This window comes from Filicampus tigris, chromosome 9 (genome assembly GCF_054856515.1).
Source record: "Filicampus tigris isolate MCC_2025a chromosome 9, RoL_Ftig_1.0, whole genome shotgun sequence".
NCBI classification, from domain to species: Eukaryota; Metazoa; Chordata; class Actinopteri; order Syngnathiformes; family Syngnathidae; genus Filicampus; species Filicampus tigris.
In genome coordinates, this window is record NC_141225.1 from 19,695,680 (window position 1) to 19,717,022 (window position 21,343).

Below are 21,343 nucleotides of genomic sequence, written 5' to 3' on the forward strand. Positions count from 1 at the left end.
CAACTTGAAGCGGTTATAAGCTCGGAAATAACATGGCACTGACAAAAAGCTTGCTTCGTGTAGCATGCGGGAAAGAGAGGGACGGTTGCATGATTGTGTGCGTGCGTGTTGCTGCTGATAGCGCTCTGGGGATGATCAGGGTGTTTTCCGTTTACTCTTGATGGTCTGATCATCACTCGGGATTCACTTATCTGCCCTAACACAACCAACTACTGATTAACACTCACTCGCACACACACACACACACGCGCGCGCGCACGCACACACACTGTGCAACTGATTTCCTCTGTAATCCAGCCCATTTTTGGTAATATTTTTTTCAACTGACAAAGCCCCCTCATCCCCCACCCCAAATATAAAAAAAAAACGAACTAAAAAAGCTTGAAGAAAAAGTAAGGAAATAGAATATCCTCACTGGGCTGACATCCCGCGAGATTTGCTGAAGTTTCGTGAGGTGCCGCACATGGTGACAGTTTGAAGTATAAATTGTTTGACATTTGACATTTGATGAAGAAAGACGACATCATTGGTGATGATTAGTGGACTTTGACTTACTTTGACGCACTTAACTGTTCAGAGATCTGAGAAGGACTTTCAGAAGAACAGTATCGGCTCGCTTCGATCAATATGGCTTAAACCCCGTTTGGGATTTGGATTTGGAGGATTGGGATTTCAAATTAGGGTTTCGATACCACTTTTTTTTTTTTTTTTTTATCACAACGATACCAGTGTGACTATTCAAAGTTGAGTACAGGTACTCAACAAAACCGGGACCAAGTACCTATACCATGAGAACTTTTGATACATAAAATTCCAAATAACACAACGACAGATAATTGTGAAGAAAAAAACTTTTCCAACACCAACCCGTAAGTATTGCGGCTGGTATCGGCAGCCTTCACGAAAACATGATACCTTGAAATAAGGCCGTATCGGCCGCGTACCAAGGTATCGATACTCGGTCAAGTCAGGGATTCAAATGATGGTTTCAACGGTTAGAATAATTATGGTTTGAACATTGGGTTAGGGTTTTAAACAAGGGTTAGAGGTTCAAATTTGGGTTTTCAGCCAGGGTTGAGGTCTCAAGTTTGGGTAAGGGTTTCAAAAGTAGGGTTTCAAGGCAGCCTTGGGTTTTTTTCAAGTAGCATTACAAAGATGAATTAAAGTTTTCAATAATGTATAGAGTTTCAAGCCAAATTTAAGGTTTCAAGCCAGGGTTAGGGTTTCAAAATAAGGCTTCAAAACAGGTTTGGGGTTTCAAATTGGGGTTTCGAGACAGGATTTGTGTTTCAAAGTACAGTTTCAAGCCTGGATTAGGGTTTTGAACAAGATTTAGGGCTTTCCTTCAGGGTCAGGATTTCAATGTACGGTTTTAAGACAGCGTTAGTGTCTCAAAGTAAGATTTCAAACCAGGGTTCGGGTCTCCTACATTCGGTTTTAAGCCTGGGTTAAGGTCTTACACAAGGGTTAGAGTTTCAAGCCAAGGTTTGGGTTTCAAAGTTGGGTTTCAAGTGAGGTTTGAAAATTCAATCCAGTTAGGGTTTCAAAGAAACGCTTCAAGGCAGATTTGGGGTTTCAGAATCAAAGTAGGGTTTCAAGACTGGATTATGGTTTTAAACCATATTTAGGGGTTTCCTGCAGGGTCAGGATTTCAAAGTATGGTTTCAAGCCAGAGTTAGTGTCTCAAAATAAAGTTTCAAGCCAGGGTTGAGGTTGCAAATTAGGGTTTTAAGACAGGGATAAGGTCTTGAATAAAGGTTAGTAGGGTATATTGCCAGGGTTAGGTTCTCAAAGTCAGATTTCATGCCTGGATTAGGGTTGTAACCAAGGGTTAGGGGTTTCAAATTTGAGGTTACAGCCAGTGTTGAGGTTTCAAATTTTGGTTAGGGTTTCAAATTATGGTTTCTAACCTGGGTAAAGTCTTAAATATAATGGATCTCAAATGTAATGGTCATTAGCTGACTTTGAAATGATGATTCTCACTGTAATGTCAAGCACGTGCAGTCCTTCTGGTGAGGTAAGGCAGATGCTTGCGATCCCGTCAAGAATTCCTCGTCAAGCCCCACCCAAACCACAGGAAGGCGTCACAGAGGCAACCCCTGCATGGTGGTCTCTGCGGCCATATTCAAGCACTGGGGGGGAACAATAGTTACAGGCCTGTTGAATTCTGCACAATCTTGGGAAATAGCCAAACCAAACGTAGCTTCTCATTGCGGTAGTAAAAAAAAAAAAAAAAAAAAAGAAAATAGGCCACTTTGGAATTTGATGAATCAATTGTGTGGAAGAGTTTGAGTGTGACAATAGACAAATGGTTTGCACACAATCATAGCAGAAGCTGACCATAAAGAGACCCGAAATGGAGCCCTGCGGAACCCCTGTGACCAACTGCGGGATTACTAAAATTGTCCTCTTATCTTAAATAGCTTCCTGGCTAGAAGAAGTCTGAGGAATAAAGGTTGACTTTGACATTTACTGTAAATGATGAGACAAATACGATCAAAGTTCAAGACCAGCAGGGTCTCTAAAATGGAGCTCTGTGGAACTCCTTCCACAATTGGCAATAAGAAACAATTTAAGACATATTGGAATACTGAATGTGATTATATTTTCAATTTAAATTTTCAAGTCCGTGTTAGGGTTGAAAAACAAAGATGAGGGGTTTGAATATGTGTTTGGATCCGGGATAAGGATGTTAAACAAGGGTTAAGGTTGCAAGTTGCGGTTTCACTGTAGGATTTTAAAACGTTATTAAGGTTGTAAACAAGGTTTGGGGTTTCAAATTAAGTTTTGAGCCGGAGTAAGAGTTTCGAAGTAGGTTTCAAGCAGGGATTAGCGTTTGTGAATTGCGGTTTTACACAAGGTTCAGGGTTTCAACAAGGTGCAAGATTCCAAACTGGTTTTAAATAGGGCTTGTAAAACAGAGTTAGTCTTAGATTGGGGTTTTAACCCTAGAACACTAACGTCGGGTGATTTTTTTAATGTGATATTTTGTATTGGGAAAAGACAACTTCCAATTTGGCATACAGTGTTGCAACTTTTACATAAATTGATGAAAATTATATTTTATCCGGGATATTATATCGGGTTAAATGTACCCAACGTTAGTGATGGTGTAATTAATTAATTTCAACTTCAGTGTTCTAGGGTTAAACAAGGGTTAAGATTTAAAAGTAAGATTTTAAACTGTAGTTACAATTTCAAGACGGTGTTGGGCTTTCAAATGAGGCTTTCAAGACAGATTAAGGCTTGAAAGTGGGTTTTCAACTGAAACTCTTCTTCTTGTTCTTCGGGGTTGACGTGGACTAGGACTCCGCAGGATGCGCTCACATTGACTTCCCAGGAATGTAGGAAGTCTGTCATTACGCTTTGGCGACAAGGAAAACTTCAAACTCGTAATTTGAGGGGGAAGGATGGGAAGACCGCGACCGGTCCGCTCTCACTTTCTGTCTGTGCGTGGGTGTGTGCATGTGTGTGTGGTGACGGGTGTGTAGTGTGTCTTCACTACTGTCACTGACTACTACACTCTTATTGTAATGCGGTCATATGACTGGCTCAGCAGTGCCCCCTGAAAAGTTAGAAAAACTCAGCCCTCAGTTTCACTCACAGACACGAAACTCACTGGATATGTCTATCATGACAGGACGCACCTTTTTAGTGGAGGGATATAAATAACTTTGAAGGAAATGGCACATTTACAGTACTGACAAGTTCATTCAAATGTATGTAAAATGACAACAAAAAAGTAATTGCATCATACCCTCTTGAACTATCCATTCATCCATCCATCCATTATCTATACCGCTTATCTTCACAAGGGTCACGGGGCGTGCTGGAGCCTATCCCAGCTGTCTTCGGGCACTATGAAAGCCCCGATTATCAAATTGAAATTACTAGTAGGTGGTCTCATGTCTGATGTCCATAACAAACGAATCCCTGTCAATATCGGTAAAGAATTCGACGAGTTATTATTAATTTATTGGAGCCAAACACAGAGTACCTCAATATAAGAAGTGATGGCCGGGGACTCCCGGTTAATGATGGCAGCTAGGTCTACTTTGCACGTCCTCAACCAGCCAAGGCTCCCTCTAGTGGTGATTTATCTCTAGGACAGCCGGCATTCTCCTCTCGATCCACGTGCGTCAGTATCCTCATTTTACCGCCATCCATTTCCTGGAATCCCAACCCCTCGTCTGTATCCCTTCGCAGGATTTGACGAGCTAGACCCGACTTCCGCGATAAATTGCACACAGACGCCTTTGCCGACGCTTTTCTCGCCAGGACTTAACAGATAGGTCGATTCATGAAATTTCTGAATTAATACGTTGCGGGGACGTTTGCGATTGGTAGCCTGTTTTGGACATTTTGGCGCGTTTCTTCGTCGCGGAGGGGAACTGGCGAGTCGCGTTGATGAATTAGCACTGCGGCTGCCACAGCCACGCCCACTCAGTGAAGTAGTAGCCGGCTTGTAAGGACTTCCGCACCACGCCGCCTCATTCCCGGTATCTACAAGTCATTGTCTACTACTCCTCTGCGTGGACTTTTACACGGAAAATTTGTTGAATCTCCACTCTCTCCGTTCCTTTGAAAGTGCCGGGTAAGAACGCGTCTTTTATTTTTAATATTACAGGAATATTATTGTCCATATGCAAAACCCTAACTAGAAACCGTTGATATTTTAAATTAGCTGCTAAATTGCTCAAAACCCACGCCAAACCCAGATGATTGTGGTATATCTGTGTATGTGTCGTGTGTTAGAGAGTAGATCGGCGTAGAGGTATTTTGGTTTAAAAACGTAATTTTGATTAACTCTCGGATCTGTGTGCAACCTTCAACGGGAAACGCCTACAGTTCTTACATGCTGCTAAATTGATCAAAAACAGGTCACTCTTTGCAAATTGTGTGATGTCGACGCTTGTATCGTGTGTTAGACAGTAGATCGGCGTGTTTGTATGTTAGTTTAAAAACACAATTCCGTTTTCTTTTAACTCTCGGACGTGAGTACAGCACGCACAGGCAGTCTTCCACATGGCATTTGAGCCATTGCGGAGGCGTGTGTAACCGTCCAAAGGTACCGCTTGCCTTTTTTAAAATGCTGCTAAATTACAGGAAAAGCACTCAACGCTCTGCTAATTTGTGCCAACTATGTTTGCGTCACGTTTCCGCGAGTAGAGCGGCGTCATTGTGTTTTTTTAAAATGCAATTTAGATCCGAAATAAATCGCACACGTTGCTCCTCACTGCACAAGAGCGTTCAGTCTCGGTGCAAATCCTTCATTAGGAAATGCACAACATTTAAACCTATCTGCTTCCTTGCACACGAATCCCGTCACTTCCTGGTAAATGTTTCGCACCTGTGTTTGTGTAATGTGTTTAAGTCTAGATCGGCGTTGGTGTTTCTTTTTTAAGACTTTCATTAAGAAGAAAAAAAAATCCCACACGTGTCACGTTCCCACGCTGCACAAGGGCGTTCTTTAACTGCGGGAAGTGTGTGCCTGCAGCACACAGTGTGGCTTTGTTGTGCATCGCAAGCATGCTACACATCCAAGCGCCATGTGATTGTGACATGCCCTCCACGCCCTGCAGACAAGCGGAGTGGGTCGCTTGTCAATGGTTGCAAATGTTCCGTCTGGCTTCTCTGGTGTTTGCTCACTAAAGTGTGAAATTACTGAGCTCCAGACATGTCATGGGGGGGGGATTTAATTAGTGGCCACTATATACTGTAGATAACATGCACATAAAATGTTAATTTGTGGCCATGAGGTACTATTCGACTCACTTGATGATAAGCAGCACCTTTAAAAAATTAGTCCCACGTCATGTCTTGGGCTCGGTATGAAACAGCAGCCGAAGTCTTTAAAGCTGTTGTTACTCTCTCTGCAGGAGACAATGTATATTTTGGAAAGAGGCATGGAGTGCTTGCCGCAAGTCTTGTCCTACTTGGATGACGAGTTCTGCCAAAGTTTGAAGGATCTGCATTCGGTGCCCACGCCCCCTCATTCGCCCCCCATGAAGGCAGGCTTCTCCAAGGGCGATCAGCTGAGCTTCATGTCCGACATGCTCCTGGAGGACCACGACATGCAGCTCAACTGGAACTGCGCCCTCTTCCACTCGGATGATGACGACGATGGCGGCGGCGGCGGCGGGGGACAAGGGCGTCCCCATTACCCCGCGGCGGAGGAGAGCGGCGAGGACGGCCTGTGGCGATGCCTGCCGTCCGACAAAAGCCTGGAGGAGATGCTGTCCGACATGGACACGAGCATCTTCGAGGGGCTGGTTGGCTCCACGCTGGACTGCCAGAACCTGGTGGAGAGCCAGGATACGGGCGAGGCCACGTCCGACTACTGCTCCAATGGAGGAGACGGGTCCACGTACTCGTCCAGCGACTCCGGTGAGACCAATTGTTTCTCTGCTCTTTGAAGTCTGCACACATTCACATGCGCTTTCTGGCATAATCGTTTTTTTTTTAGGCGGTGGGTGGGGTCTTGGCCGCTGTCAGAGTAACGTGTGTGTTGTGTGTGTGCCTGCGCGCTCCATACTTAAGATCCTAATGACTCATTTCACAGAGCGGAGCCCTGTGGCAATGTTTACTATTCACCACACAGGATGTGGTGACCTTGTTTGTTGAGTGGCTAGTTGTTTGACTGATGACTATTTTGTTTAAAAAATTCAAATATTACAAACAATGTAAAATGAATTGTATGTCATTTTTTAATTCAGTACATTAACTTCACAAAAAAAATCTGAATAAAAAAGTTTTTTGTTTTTTTTTTAAGATTCAGAAAATAATTTTTGAAATATGCCATTTTAGGTCTATAAATATGTATGTAATTTTTAAAATGCTAAATGAGCTACCTAAATGCTCGTGAAAATCTGGTGGTAGTTGGCTCACCGGTAAGTCTTTTGAGGCAAGCAGCCATGACACTTTGGATAATGGAGATGTAAAATACTTCCCACATTGGCACTTCAGTCTTGTTTCATTAGGAAACATCTCTTTCATTGGTGTGTGTGTGTGTGATCAAAGTCTTACCTTTTGTTGTCTGGCAGAGGAGGAGATCGACGTGGTGACGGTGGCGCGCTGCCCCTCCAGGCAGCAGGAGGAAGAGCAGCGTCGTGCTCTCCAGCGCCACATCCACTTTGACATCCAGCTGCAGCACAACTACGCCGCACCTCCTCCTACTTCCCCGCCGCCTTCCTCGTCCAACAAGAACTCCCGCCGCCATTACCACCGCCACCGCCACCACCACCACCACCACCACTCATCGTCGCGTCACTTGGCGGAAACGGAGGATGAGGAGGAGCGGCGTCGGACTCACAACGTGATGGAACGGCAGCGGCGCAACGAGCTGAAGAACTGTTTTGTGCGCCTTCGCGACAACGTACCCGAGTTGTCCCGCAACGACAAGGCCTCCAAGGCGGTGATCTTGAAGAAGGCCAGAGACTGCATCCACGGCCTGGAAAAGAACAACTACCGGCTGCAGGCCAAGCGGGACAAACTGCGAGCCAAGCAGGAGGAGCTCAAAGCGCGACTACGGCACCTCCGGTTACCGGTTCGCTTGTGAAAAGGGACGCAGAGACTTTTGTACTTTGCTGTGAGCAACGAGGACAGTTGAGGTCGACCGGAGACATGTTGGCGTTCTTGTCATTCAGGTCTTCAAACGTTGGCGAAACTTGAACATGTATAGCTACCAAACTTACCAACATTCAGACGTATGAACAAACTGCCGCGTTAGATACAATTTTGTCGGCAATACTTCCCCAGGGAAAATTTCTCATCCTGAGAGAGATGTTTTCACACCCCCATAGAGAGAAGAGTACTAGATAAGGGAGACGGTTTCTTGTCCCGGATAGAAGTGGATTACTCATTTTGAGGGAGAGGAGGCTACTTGTCCTGAAAGTTGGAAGGTTTCTAGTCCCGAGAGAATGATTCATAACCTGAGTGTCTCATCCAAGGAGAGAGAAGGGTTCTCATCTGGAGAGAGGGAGGTTCCAAGAGAGCTGAATACTAGTCCCGAGGGAAGGTTTTCATCTTGAGGAGGTTTCATCATCCAGAGGGGAGGTTCTCGTTGCAAGAAGGTTTCTAGTCCAGAGAGAGTTTCTCATCCAAAGAGAGAGTAGGGTTCTCATCTCCAGAGAGAAAGTGGTTGCCTGTTCCAAGAGAGCTAACTAGTCCAGATGATAGGTTCTTGTCAAGATTTCGAATCCTAGGAAATCAGGGTTCCTGGTCCCCAGATCAGGTTCCAGACCAGAGAGAATAATCTAGTCCATTGAAGATTTCTAAACCAGAGTGTTTCCCTATCCATTTGAGAGTAGGTTTCTAGTCAATTAAGTCAAAAGTGACGTTCCAGACAGCAGAAAAGCTGTTGGACACACTTAGGGAAATAATGTTGAAGGAAAGCTACAATAGCAAAAATGGCTAAATAATGACTTGCAATCAATTTAGGATCCAAACAGCCTTCAGGGACATAACTTGTTTCAAAGTAGGGTAGCGTCTATTCAGGATGTCTCGTAGCCATAGCAACCAGCGATCCCTCCACGCTGTCAGGTTCTCTGCGATGCTTTTTATTTTATTATTATTATTTTAATGTGCCTGGAAGTTTTTTTTTTTTTTTTTGTTATCATTGTTTTTTGTTCAAGCGTGCTTAGAGCTGAAAGGTAGCCATAATGGATCTGATTCACACTGTGATGCTCACTTTGGTGAAGTTGTTTTTCCGTTTAATGGATTGTTTGTTCCCAAAGCAAATGTGAGGTGTCAAATATCACAGGACCACAGACGTCTACCCTTTTTAAAGTAGGCATATTATGCAGTCTTGCACACAGTTGAAATCAGTTCCTTAGTGTCTTAATAACATACGTTTAGCACACTTTACACCCAATTTTGTTTTTAGTGTCCGTCCCTCATCCTCACGTCTTAATTTTCTTCACTCATGTGCGCTTGGCTTCATGAAATAAATCAACATCAAATAAATGTTTGGTAAAATGCTTAGTACAGACTTCTTTTTTTGACTACTAAAACATTAGAGTACAACATTTTTCATGCATCAAAACAAAGGGGTTTTCCAGCCAAAGTGTTCTAAATTATACACAGATGCATACTCCATTGCTGAAAAAAACTACACACTTCCTTCATCCTCATTTCCATTCAGACATTAGCTTCCTTCCATTCATCCTACACTCTCTTCCTTTGTACTTCCTTTCATACATTCTTCTATACATCCTAACCATGCATTCTTCCTTCTTTCATTCCTTGAATTCCCCCATCTTTCCTCTCTTCCTTTCACACCTTGTATCCTAGTCCCCTTCTCCCTCCTTTCCTTTCTTCCATCTTTGTCCTACCTCACTTTCATGCCATCAACCTTACTTCCCTCCTTCCTTTCTTTCCTCAAACCTGCTGTGGTTTCTTCCTCTTTTGTCCCAATTGCACCAACCTTGTGTCCTTCCTTTCAACTATATTTATTCGTATCCTACACTCCTTCCTTTCATTCAGCCTTGTAGCCTTCCTCATTTCATTTCTTCCGTTCATTCATATCCATTTTGTACCTACCCTTCCTCCCTCCCTTTCTAATATGACAAAATTGGAGTATACAATACCCACTTTTGGCGGAACCTGATTCTGTTTTATGTCCTTATTAAGTGCCTGAAAATGGTCCAATTTAGCAGGGACAGCTCCAGTTTTTTTTTTCTTGCCCGGGGTTAAATGGGTGCTTGGCCATTACATAAGAGGTGACGAGAAAATGATTCATAAATCTATTTTAGAATATCAAATAAAATGCAGAAGGGGCTTAAGTGGAGGTACACGTTTTTTTACGGGGCTGGAGCCCCTCCTAGTCCTGGTGCAGTTGAGTCAGTGTTCGTGACACTCTGAATAAACAATTTGACGGGCTGACTTATCACTCGCGAAGGCAGATTAGACTTGAAGCCAAGAAAACACGCACACAATTTACAGATACTGTAATCACATTTCCAGTAGGAAAGAATCCCTGGAGGAATGCTGACGTGACACCGACGGGAAATTACTCACTCAGTTTGTGCTGCTTGCTTGGACAACAGGAAGCGGGAAGGACAACACCACCATCTTGTGGCCGACAAATGTCACTGCAAAAAAAAAAAAGAAAATGAATGACGTAAAAAAATTATAATCATTTTATGAAGCGCATTTCACGCACAAATTGAAGTCAATTTGCTATACAATAATTAAAAACACGTATAACACAAGTAATATATACATATACATATATATAAAACACATTTCTTCCAAATGTTTTAATACAGTGTGTGAGTGGGAAAATGTGTATACAATTGGCTGATGACCACATCAGCTCGGATAGACTCCAGTTCAACCACAACACTAATGAGGATACAGAAAATAGATGTGTATTCAATATGTTCAATAACATTCAAGTGAATGTGCACAGTGGAGGCTGGTGTCTTTCACATTTATTGTCATTTAAAAAACAGTTTTGAGGACAATCAAAATATAAATACATTTTACCCTCACGCACTCACGCATTCACACAGAACATACACCGTACCCCTGATTTGAATGTTAATGGTACCCCCACCGACTGCATTGTTCCCACTTGAGAAGTTCTTGGGAGGCCTTTCACTACCTGATTGGACCACCTAGTAGAGAAACATGTAGGGAGGAACCTCCGTACAAACCTCATAGGACTGTCTCAGGTTTACTAAAATGAAAACAAATACCGGGCAATGTTGACAACTGCAAATAATAATCAGCAAGAACCCTTTAAAAAGAATAAAAGAAAAAAAAAAAAGTAGCCCTTTACCCGGATCGTTAAACAATCAACATGAGTCCTTTACTTGCCTTGTTCTTAATTTGTGATTCAGACTCAACCTTTTTTTCCCATTTCTCGCTTGTTGTGATACTTCTGTGGGCATCAAAAGGAAATCTATTCATGTGCAATCCCTTCTTGGTGATCTCAAGACAAACGCACAGGTCGTGTTGAGATGACATAGTTAATATTGACATGACCTATGCATTAATGTAATGGGGAAACTTGACTTTCAGTGAATCGCAAAAACAACACAGGACAAAAAGACAAATGACACACACGTAGGATGTAAAGAAAAGGATGGGGTCAAAGGACACAACAACGGCCCAAACAAAGCACCTACATACAAAGGACAAAAAGAAGGGGTGAAGATATCGGACAAAAACATGGGTCACCTAGTGAAATTGAGTTTGAAGAAAAATAAGGGGCCAACAAATAGAATGTAAACAAGGCACAGGGTGTAAACAAAAGTTGTAGGCAACTGTAAAAGAAAAAAAAATTGGGGGCCTAAACAAAAGGACAAGGCAAGGAACCCGATCAAAAGAAAACAATCAAGGAATCGATATAGTGAACACAACAAGGCAGATAAGTGAAGGACACAAATAAAAAGACCAAGACAGACAAACAAGGGACCAAGAAACACACAAACAAGGGAGTTTGGCAAAGGACCAAAACAAGGAACCTAGACACAAGGATATAATGAAGGAGCGTAGCCATAGGCCATGTTGTTTCCATGACAACCCACAGGTGGTATGGAGCACCCTGCTGTGCTCATTTGACTGACAGTTTGACTGTCCCGACGCTTGTTGGAAACCAACCAAAAGGGAGACAGGGGATGTTCAATGTCCTTCTCTGCCTTTCCATCCGTCCGTCCGTGCGTGCGTCAGACAGGACGACGCAAAGATACTCGGTCCTCTGCCTGCCTCTCTTCCGTCCGGCCGTGCGTCGTGCTTGGGGGGGGGGGCCACACGGAGACCAGCGTGAGACGCCGTTATTAAGAGGCCTTGCCTAGTTCGATCTTCTTCTGAATGACGCGCGCCGAGTGGTAGATGAAAGAGTCGATTAGGCCGGCAACTGCGATGAGGACACGGGGGAATAAAACAAGATGGGTGAGAATTCATCCCGAGCAAAATTCAACACGTGCTGGCCTGGCGCTGGAGTTTGAGACGGACCTGTGAAGACGCCCCCGATGATGGCGCACACGCCGGTCATGAAGTGAGCGAAGGATCTTAAGGACAATGATAACGTTAAATGCCGAATGCAGTACTCGTACCCGGAGATCCATAAAAAGGAATCGGTCAGCTCACAAAGCAGACGAGCAGTTGCGATTTACAGTACGCGTGTGCGTCTTACCTGTGTTTCTCCGTGAATTTCACCATCATGGGTGAGAGCTCGTATAAGACAAAGACCCCGGGCAGGCCCTGGTCGCCTACCAAGCCATTGGCCACTTTTTCATGCCTGGTGACCGAGAACTGGTTGGTTTTTACAACCTGCCGACAAGACAAAAAAGTGCACGTCTGCATTCCAGCTCAAGCTGTTACGGCAGTATTCGAGTAACGTAGCACTCACCTCTCCGTCAGTTTTCATGTAAATGGTGGGCACGATTTTGACAAAATACTGGTACATCATTGAAGCTGTGGGACAGTAAACAATAAGACCACAAGAAAAACACATTTACTTTCACCCTACAATGATTCTCTTTTACAGAGGTTCTCAAACTAGACTAATACTACTACTACTAAACAAGTACCACTGGAACAAAAAGGGACACAAACAAGCCTCCTTCTTGGTGTGTGTCATCTTCGCTTATCCTGGGTCGCGGGGAGGTGCTGAGCCTATCCCAGCTGACTTCGGGCAAAAGACTACACCCTGAACTGGTCGCCAGCCAGTAGCAGGGCACACACAGACACTGTCACTGAGCGGGAACCGATCCCCCACTGCCCGCACACAAATCAGGCGAGTGTACAACTACACTGTCAGCGACGAGACTTGGGAATGGGAACCTATTATTGGAAGGGTGCACTACTGAAAAGCGCCACCCAGTGTCGCTGTGTGTTACTTTGATGCTTGGTTGTGTCCTGTTGGCTCACTTCCGGGCTTATTCTCTTCCTACATCCGGCTATGGAGGACTGAGGGAAAGACATTTAAACGCTGTTGCGCTCAAGTACGCCTGAAATCTTCAATCGAGGAGCGACTAAAAAGCTAACTTTAGAAACATTTGACTCAAGGTAACGAACATGTTACTTTTTTAGCTCCTACAAAATCGTGTTGTGAGTCTGACTCGTGTATTCCTCTCATGGTTAGCCCACTAACACCCTTTAGTTAGCACGCCAATGCTATTACATTGGCAAACAAGCAGAGGGAATCAGTCAGATCCACTTGAATTTCTGGCGAAGAAGAAACTTTCGTAAAACTAACTGTGTTGTATTGGCTGTCAAATATTTTTTTTTAAATAAACGTTTCTTAATATTATCTATGTGCCGTCTTGCTGGTCCAGATGCCCGTGACTGTCGCACCCTATGGCCATGGCCAGGCCCAGCCCAGCTGTTTCGACCGGGTCAAGATGGGCTTCATGATGGGCTTCGCTGTGGGTATGGCCGCCGGGGCCATGTTCGGCACTTTCTCCTGTCTCAGGTACCAAAAATAAAAAACGAAAAAAAAATGCTCACAAGCGCGAGTAAGGACTGCTCCAAACACAAGTCATAATCACAAATGATATTTATATTCTAGTTACTATGATTATTTTATGATTTATGCACAGCACTTTCAGTTATGTAAAGGGAATGTCATACAAAGTCTATGAATATTTAAGTACATGTGTGCTTATTCAAGCTGGGCCATGAGTACTTAATGTTACTCTACATTTACGGTTTCCTTGGCATTGTCTCCTTCCTTTCCTCGCTTTTTCTTTTTACACCCTTCCTTCCTTCACCGAAACCTATTTCCCATACACCTTTCTGCCTTCTCTCCTTAACACCTGCCAATTTGCTTTCTTACATCCTTCCAGCACTGAAGACGTTTTCTGCCTTTCTCAGACGTGATCTCTTTTTGACTCCTCCCTCCCTTTATTTGTTTTCCAATTCTTTCCTTCCCCAGGTGCACTTTTTATTTTTGTCTTCTTTGCTTAAAACTACTAATGTCTACATTCTTTGGGTGCCTAGCCTATACTGCACTAGAATCCACTTGCTTTGTTCAGTTATTACATTTTTTTTCATTCCTGACACTTTTGCCACTGTACAAAATAGGTCTTAGTTGACTCAATTCACAGTTTGAACTTTTTCCATATTCGCCAAACTGTACTCATTTGCAAAATCTTTTTTTTCCCCCAGCCATGTAATGTCGCATCCTGACTGCTAGCTGCAAATCACCATTTTTGTGTAATCTGTATTTGACTTTTGGCTTTTCACTAATCTGCAGAATTGGCATGCGAGGCCGGGAGTTGATGGGAGGAGTGGGCAAGACCATGATGCAGAGCGGGGGCACGTTCGGCACCTTCATGGCTATCGGGATGGGCATCCGCTGCTGAGGAGGACGACGACTAATCAGCTCCTCTGTGCAATCCAACGACACCTATGGGACTTTTGCAATAGCAGCCGCATCTTTCTGCCTGCTCGGCCATGTCATCGCTTCCATTAAAAACAAACTAAACATCGCAGAGTGCTTTATAGAGTTTTTGCCTTCTCGCCGAACTGACCTTGTGGCGCCGTCACCTGCGTGCCGTCCAAAGGGTTCACGATGCCGGGGTAATCCTCCCCAAATGACAAATGTTTGATCAAATGGGTCATGTTGATCTAAATCACAGGTTATCAATATTTACCAATGACGAAACCAATTCAAATGTCATGAAATTTTTGAAATGTTAGCATTCTACCAAGGGCTTAAACACAAGTTTGTTACTTACGTTTTCCAAGCCAAAACTCTGCAGGTCGTGAACTGCAAAATAAAAATAAAGAAAAAAAATCATATTTGAAAATGGCAGACAATTTTTGTAAAGTTCCACCTGTGTGAGAAGTCTAAAGTCAATAGGACTTTGAATCTATGTAACTTTGCAGTGAGGTGCTTATCAAAGTAATAGCGTAGCACATGCGGTGGGGATGCAAGCTTTGCTTTTCTTGCAGTGGCTCAGCAAGAGGAAAAATGGCAGAAGCAGAATAGGCTGCTAGAATAATAATACATGTATTGTAGACAGGCACAAATGCTATTGAGCACAGACAAGAACTCTACACTTCCCATAGCAAAAATTATAAATTAATAGAGACATTTGTACTGCTACCTGTTGCTATCAACTACATGTAAGCATTTTATCAATTACTTGTATTGGTACAAAAGCGCCCCCCAAACACACAAAGTGTTTGGATTTAAATGCATTCTATAAAATTTCAGTCCGGCATAAGTTCTTCAGCATTCACATGCAATTTCTACAGAAGTTCAATTTTCTAGTTCTCGTGAAAACTGTCCAACTTTAAATATTTATCAATTTGCCAGAGTAATACACAGCTGGAACATTCCAACAAGATGACTACAATTTGAAAGGGGGAATACGGGCACCAACTCAAGACTGTCTGAAAGCTTTTGTGTATCTTATGAATAATAATTTTTGTGTAGAATGTTCTGTAGTAAAAGCACTAAAGGTAAAGAAGAGTCTCAAGTGGTTTAAATGAACATCAAAACTTCCAAGAAGGAAGAAAATAAATCAGACAGCTTTAGTAGTAGCACTTATATAAACGGCCATCTTGTGATGGAATTACAGAAAAAAAATCTGCAAAGAAAAGATGGACTTACTTTCCACAGAGTGCACTGCAGAAAGAAGAGAGAAGAAACACCATATGATGATTTTTGGGTAGACAACACACCGAAAGTCATGTGCTCGCTGGGGCTGCACCGCACTAACCGCATGATTGGCGAGATTGAGATTGTGTTGAAAAGAGAAAGACATTTCCATTTCATTGACCTGATTCTACTTTGTAACGTGACCGTGCAGCCGCAGAGAAAAATTTAAAGGGGGGAACATGAAGGCTGATGTTAATTCAGTGCTTCTCGTCTCTTGCCTCCACTGCAGAGCACCGAGATGTCGCAAACAAAATGCGCTAGCATGTTCAGTGCAGGAAAATTTACAAAAGGAAACAAAGCCACCATTTAATCAGCATCAAAGAGCTTGAAGAATAATCGCAATAGAAGGCTGAGTTTTGTTCACTTCAAAATACAATTAAGTGGCAAATGCTTGCCTTCACAGCGCTTTGAGCTTTTCTTACTTTCCTGCACAAATGGAATGAGATGATTGGGAGAGAAGAGGAAATATTGACATGAGTCAACAGGTTTTTGTTGACTGCAAGAGTGAAGTATTTGTGGTTTATTATTCACGAATTCACGTATACGTTACATGTTGTTGTTTTTTTTCTCTGTGTAGTGTGTAACCTGTCTTTCGCATATTGTTGTGCTCTTTTGGTGGTGCAAGCCCTGGCTAACAGCAAAGTAGTGGACACGGAAGGATTCTTGATGTGAAATGTCTCGAGTGGCGTGGAGGAGCTACATTTAGTCTGTGTTGTTATTCGAAGTTACTGAGCGACTTATTTCCAGTCCATTTCTATTCATGTGCCGTGTGACTGGCTGATGACCAGTCTTGGGCGTACCCCGCCTCTAGCCCAACGAAGTCCGCTAGGTTTTATTGAAAATGGATGGATGATGGTTGCAGTGTGATGTGTGGTGGCGTCTGGAGGAAGGATGCATAAAAATCAAAAGTTTCTGAACAATGTGAACTGAGGCGAATGAGTGCATTTTAGCTTCTCTCGCAGAGAGATCCTACCAAATTGCCTCATTCAGTGTTCAGAAACCCTTGAGGGGTCATTGGGGAATGTGTGAGTAGAGAAGGCCAACTGCTGTCCTTACCGTGCACGTGCGACTGCTGAAAACTTTTTCCCGGAGCAAAGTGGAAGTTTCCTGCTACCTGAAAGTGAAAGTTTAGCTGCGGGTGAATCAAAATGATCAGGTGCGATAACATTGTGGAAGGCTCCGTCACTAACAAAACAACGAGATTTTTTCTCGTGTAGAGGGAAATCACTTTGCTTTGCTGTAGTTGCAACATTCACTTACCAAGCAAACCATTAGATACACCTGCACAAGTTACAAGTACTTAAGTAGTAAGGCATTTGAATATGATGATTACTGTCACTACTAATTAATTACATAGGTAAGTAAGTACCGTAGTTAGTTTTATAGGTTGGTGCACAAGTAAGCAATTGAGTGGATAAGTGGGTACGAGTAAGAAGGTGGGGAAGCAGATACGTGCTCGGATAAATAAACCCTGTAAGGAGGCAAGTAAGTATATTGATAAGTCCCGTAGGTGAGCAGGAGCATGGGTGAGTATATAGGAAAATAAACATGTAAGTAAGTAGGCAAGTATTTAAGTAGTAAGGCAAATAGAAACGTAGGTGCCCAAGTAAGTTGGGAGGTAGGTCTGTAAGTATGTAGGTCGATAGGTGTGTAATGTTATACCTTGTTGACCTCCAGAACGCCGTACACTTGGCAGCCTTCGTTCTTCTGCTCCTGCATCTTCTGCGTGAAGCCTTCTCGCTTGCACTGCTCGATGGTGTCGGCGTTCTTGAAGGCCCAGCCTCGTCGCCGGTACGCCTCACGCACATCGTCGCAGGTATTGCAGCACCTGCGCGCAAACCACCATTTGGGTTTTTCTCAAAACGGGTCCCGGAAGGTGCCTGAATGCAGGCGGGATCTTCGGTCCTCCGTACTTGAGTTCCTCCGTCTCCGCACCGTAGCAGCTCTCGCACCGATTTGGGTCCAGCGTGGTGGGATCAAACACTTGTCCGTCATCAGCTTTCCCGAGTTCTGCACAGAAATCATCACCATTGTCAACATGTCGCAAAAAATGGTTATGTCTAAAGAAACCAAGCATCATATACTGTAATTTCCAAACTCTTGAGCGCACCTGAATAGAAACTGCTTTGTACATATGCATTATCTTTTCCTTCCACCTGTTGTGACTTCAGAATGAGGTTTTGCCAAAAGCTGTTATGAGCCTGAGCTATGGTTGCCCATGGCAAAAAAGGTGTGAGCTACACTAACTTTAAACTTTGATGTCGAGTAGGGGGCCGCAAAATATAATTCTGCAGGCCGCAAATGGCCCCTGGGCTACGCGTTTGAGACATACTGGTTTTCCGCATGGTCCTAATGCATGTCGGGTCTCTGTTTATTACATTGTTTTTGCATTGTAAAAAACTGCAGTGGACAAAACTGCCCTTTGAAAAATTGCAGGAGACAGTTCCCCCGCAAATTTAAAAAAATCTGTGAAGACACTCCGAAAAAGTAGTGGCGTATACAGTACTCTAAAATAATAACTTCATCTGAACAAAGTCTGCAACTCTAATCGAGGCTCCAGACTAACTTTTTTCTTTTTTTTGTCTGAGCACAGTGGGTCCTAAACTGAGATTTTAGGGGTGGAAGTAGAACATCTACGGGCACACATTAATCACAAATTGACTTGCGAAATAAATGTTCACATTTCCATTCATTTTCCACTTTTTTAATGATAAATTGGCTCAAGTGTGGGGCAGAAGTATGTCAGCAACAAAAAAAATATTCAAAAATTAAAAGAAAAAAACTGCAAATTTAGAGGTCACACATGCACACGTAGATGAAAAAATTAATTGCATGTTGGTTCAGTACATGCATCTTACCGTGTTTCTCTGCCTCTTGCGTGACAGCTTGGAGGTCTTTGTCTAGCCGCTGCTTGAAGAGGTTGTGCTCCACGTCCAGCTGCTGCTCGCCGGCCACGTCCATGGCATCGATGCTGAGATCTGACAGCAAGTGGGGATCTTTGTGTCATCGCTGAGCATGGCGGATACATAAATACGCTCACAAAAACGTTATGGATATTGGACTTTCGGGTGAAATTGTCAGGATAAAGCGAAAATGCGCTATTGGTCAAATGAAGTTGACCCGTAAAGATTACTATGGAATTTAGGTCCCGGGGCGTTACTCACAGGCGCAGGGCATGTGAGGGAAGACCACATCGATGTTGATCTTCAGCTTGTCTCCTCGGGACGTGTCTACATATAGTTCGGGATGCACCTGTGCGGAAACAGAAAAGCGCAAGTGTACCTAATGATGTACCCACTCGGCTGATTTGAACGTCCATTTTCTATAGCACTTGTCTTCATTCGAGTTTGGGTTAGCTGACGCACAGGTGGGGTATAGACCCGGACTTGTCGGCAACAAATCACAGTGGTTTACACTTATGTACAGTGTTTCCCAACCTTTGTTTAGCCAAGGCAGGCAGTTTATAGAGTTCAGTTCCACGGTCACCAAAATATTCATTTTTCTATGGCTTTTAGGCAACAATTACAAGCAGAATATCCTATGCACATGATTTCTTTATTTAATTCATTTGCTAACCCCCCCCCCCCCATACACACATTTGTTTGTTATTGTTGTTTTTGTGTGGAATGCGGGGATTGATTTAATACATTTTGAAATACAGGTGTGACATAAAATAAGGAAAATACTTTCAAATCTCGACACTTGAGCCGCGTACTGATACTTTTGTCTGGCTTCATCACTGAGTTTTATCATAGACATTGGCAACTTGTTTTTACACTTGTATGACAATTAAGAATTTGAAAATTAGAGGTATTAAAAACCTTGCCATGTTTTAGGTCTGACTATTAAGAGCATTTAACTTTTCACAAATGTTGTTGTTTTTTTTGTTCCTTTTTATGCTTCTGGAAGAGTCAGTTAAATGTGAAAATGTCACCGAGGCGCTTTGGGCAACATATGGTGTAGATTAGGCGCTATGTAAGCGCATTCCATTTACCACTGAAAACATTGCCTGTACATTTAATAAAAAAAAGGTGAGTCCACATTGACAGTTTGAACCATGAAACTTTCAATTGCCATCATTTCCTGTGCGAAAACTTGCTTTAATAACATCCAATTGGGTTGTGTTCAACTTCTGAGCAATCAATCAATCATTCAAGAAATAAATAAATACCAGTTGTGCTCAAAGTGCAATCACTGCATTGTATTACTACCATGTACTTTTGGCTAAATATGATCCAGTAAAACCGGTCCTGCAAAAGGAATCCTGAACATGTTCAATTACGACGGCCAGTTTGAGCAGCACTCGTTCTACTCCTACTCTTATTAAGTAACCGCGACAGTGTTCATATTTATGACTTATGATGCGTGAAGATGCACACTCACCTCTTTAGTGAGATAGTACTGCAGTTCAGAAATGAAGAGGATTAACATGATGATGCCACTGATGATTGTCACTGTAGAGAGAGACAGAATATCCATCCATCCTTTATCCAAACCCGTTTAACCTCATAATTAAGGAAAGTCTACTTCTAAAATCTGCATTAAAAGTAAGGAAAGCGCACATCAGACATACCGGCAATTAGGATGAACCTTTCTTTACATTTAAATGCACATTTGCTAGTCAACTTATTCTGAGTCTTTACCTTTCATGCAGAACAGCAAGAAAGTGGGAAAACACTCGCTTTAATAGGGAATAGCTCCTTTCACACTGACATTTAGTACCTTTCACCACATAACAGGATAACACTGCTAAAGAAAAAACGGGGGGAAACACTGTAATTAATCCCCTTTCACACTACTGTCAGTTATATATTTAATAGGCAACGCCCCCTTTCACATTGGCGTTTTAGGACCATTCACACAAGCGGACATTAGAAAAAGTAATCTTTAATAGGCAGTAGCCCCTTTCACACTGTTGAAACAAGAATTGATTCAGAACGACACGAGAAAACCACAGCTTTGATACTGTATGACTGTAGCGCCTTCCACATTGACATTCTGTCATGCAAACTACCGACTGACTAGAGGGGGAAAAGATACCAAAACTCTGGATTAATAGGACCATGTGGTACCATTCAAACAGAACAGAACGACATAACAAAAAACTATGGAAAATGCAGACTTTGAAATATCAGAAGCCCTTTTTATACTTTGTGTCGGCACCTTTCACGCAATCTTAGCAAACGCCTGTTAAAAATGGTCCATCCATTATGATCCCTGCACACACAGAGTGACGTTAAAAACAATAACTTATAAGAAGTTCTCATTTGCTCTACATTTGAGGTTAAACGTAACCGGCTAGCCTTGTTGTTAGCCGAGCCAGCTAGCGGCGCCGAATGACTGCCCCTCTAACCGGCAAACCGAAGCCACTCACCGGTCGCGCCGCCCCATGTCTTCACGCGGAAATCTTCCAGAGTTTTGGGATATGCGTCAAACTGTTTGAGCTTGTTGAGCGTATCCATTTTCTACAGCCGAAACCGACACCGACAGAATCGCTGGACTCCGAACACACACATCAAGTCCCAGGGCTTTCACTTCCGGAATAGGGGCGGGGTTTGTGTGCGTGGACCAATAAGCGACGGACGCGTTAACCGTCATGCCGGCCTCCGGGAAAGGTTTGGCTGCGCTCCAATGTCTGGGTTAATTTATATGAATGAATTTAAAGAACATTTAAAGGTAATTTCAAAATGTGTATCCAATTTTAAAATACGCATCAAACTCTAA

At 43.1% G+C, this 21,343-nt stretch overlaps 3 protein-coding genes across 3 annotated transcripts; 2 read left to right on the forward strand and 1 right to left on the reverse strand.

Moving 5' to 3' along the window:
- Positions 1 to 4,368: 4,368 nt before the first annotated feature.
- LOC147142448 (uncharacterized) lies at positions 4,369 to 8,982 on the forward strand. Its single transcript, XM_086040381.1, has 3 exons — positions 4,369 to 4,594; positions 5,880 to 6,387; positions 7,044 to 8,982. Exons 2-3 carry the CDS (start codon positions 5,886 to 5,888, stop codon positions 7,556 to 7,558), a joined length of 1,017 nt encoding a protein of 338 aa, XP_085896507.1. The 5' UTR covers positions 4,369 to 4,594; positions 5,880 to 5,885; the 3' UTR covers positions 7,559 to 8,982.
- A 1,434-nt stretch (positions 8,983 to 10,416) lies between these two features.
- On the reverse strand, positions 10,417 to 21,216 carry ergic3 (ERGIC and golgi 3). Its single transcript, XM_086040380.1, has 13 exons — positions 20,994 to 21,216; positions 20,003 to 20,073; positions 18,784 to 18,871; positions 18,478 to 18,597; positions 17,533 to 17,629; positions 17,282 to 17,447; positions 16,676 to 16,733; positions 14,691 to 14,722; positions 14,484 to 14,580; positions 12,359 to 12,423; positions 12,143 to 12,279; positions 11,962 to 12,017; positions 10,417 to 11,863 (listed from the first exon to the last, which is right to left on the reverse strand). Exons 1-13 carry the CDS (start codon positions 21,079 to 21,081, stop codon positions 11,784 to 11,786), a joined length of 1,155 nt encoding a protein of 384 aa, XP_085896506.1. The 5' UTR covers positions 21,082 to 21,216; the 3' UTR covers positions 10,417 to 11,783.
- romo1 (reactive oxygen species modulator 1) lies at positions 12,850 to 14,444 on the forward strand. The gene is made up of 3 exons (XM_086040382.1): positions 12,850 to 13,017; positions 13,287 to 13,423; positions 14,207 to 14,444. Exons 2-3 carry the CDS (start codon positions 13,287 to 13,289, stop codon positions 14,313 to 14,315), a joined length of 246 nt encoding a protein of 81 aa, XP_085896508.1. The 5' UTR covers positions 12,850 to 13,017; the 3' UTR covers positions 14,316 to 14,444.
- Positions 21,217 to 21,343: the final 127 nt, after the last annotated feature.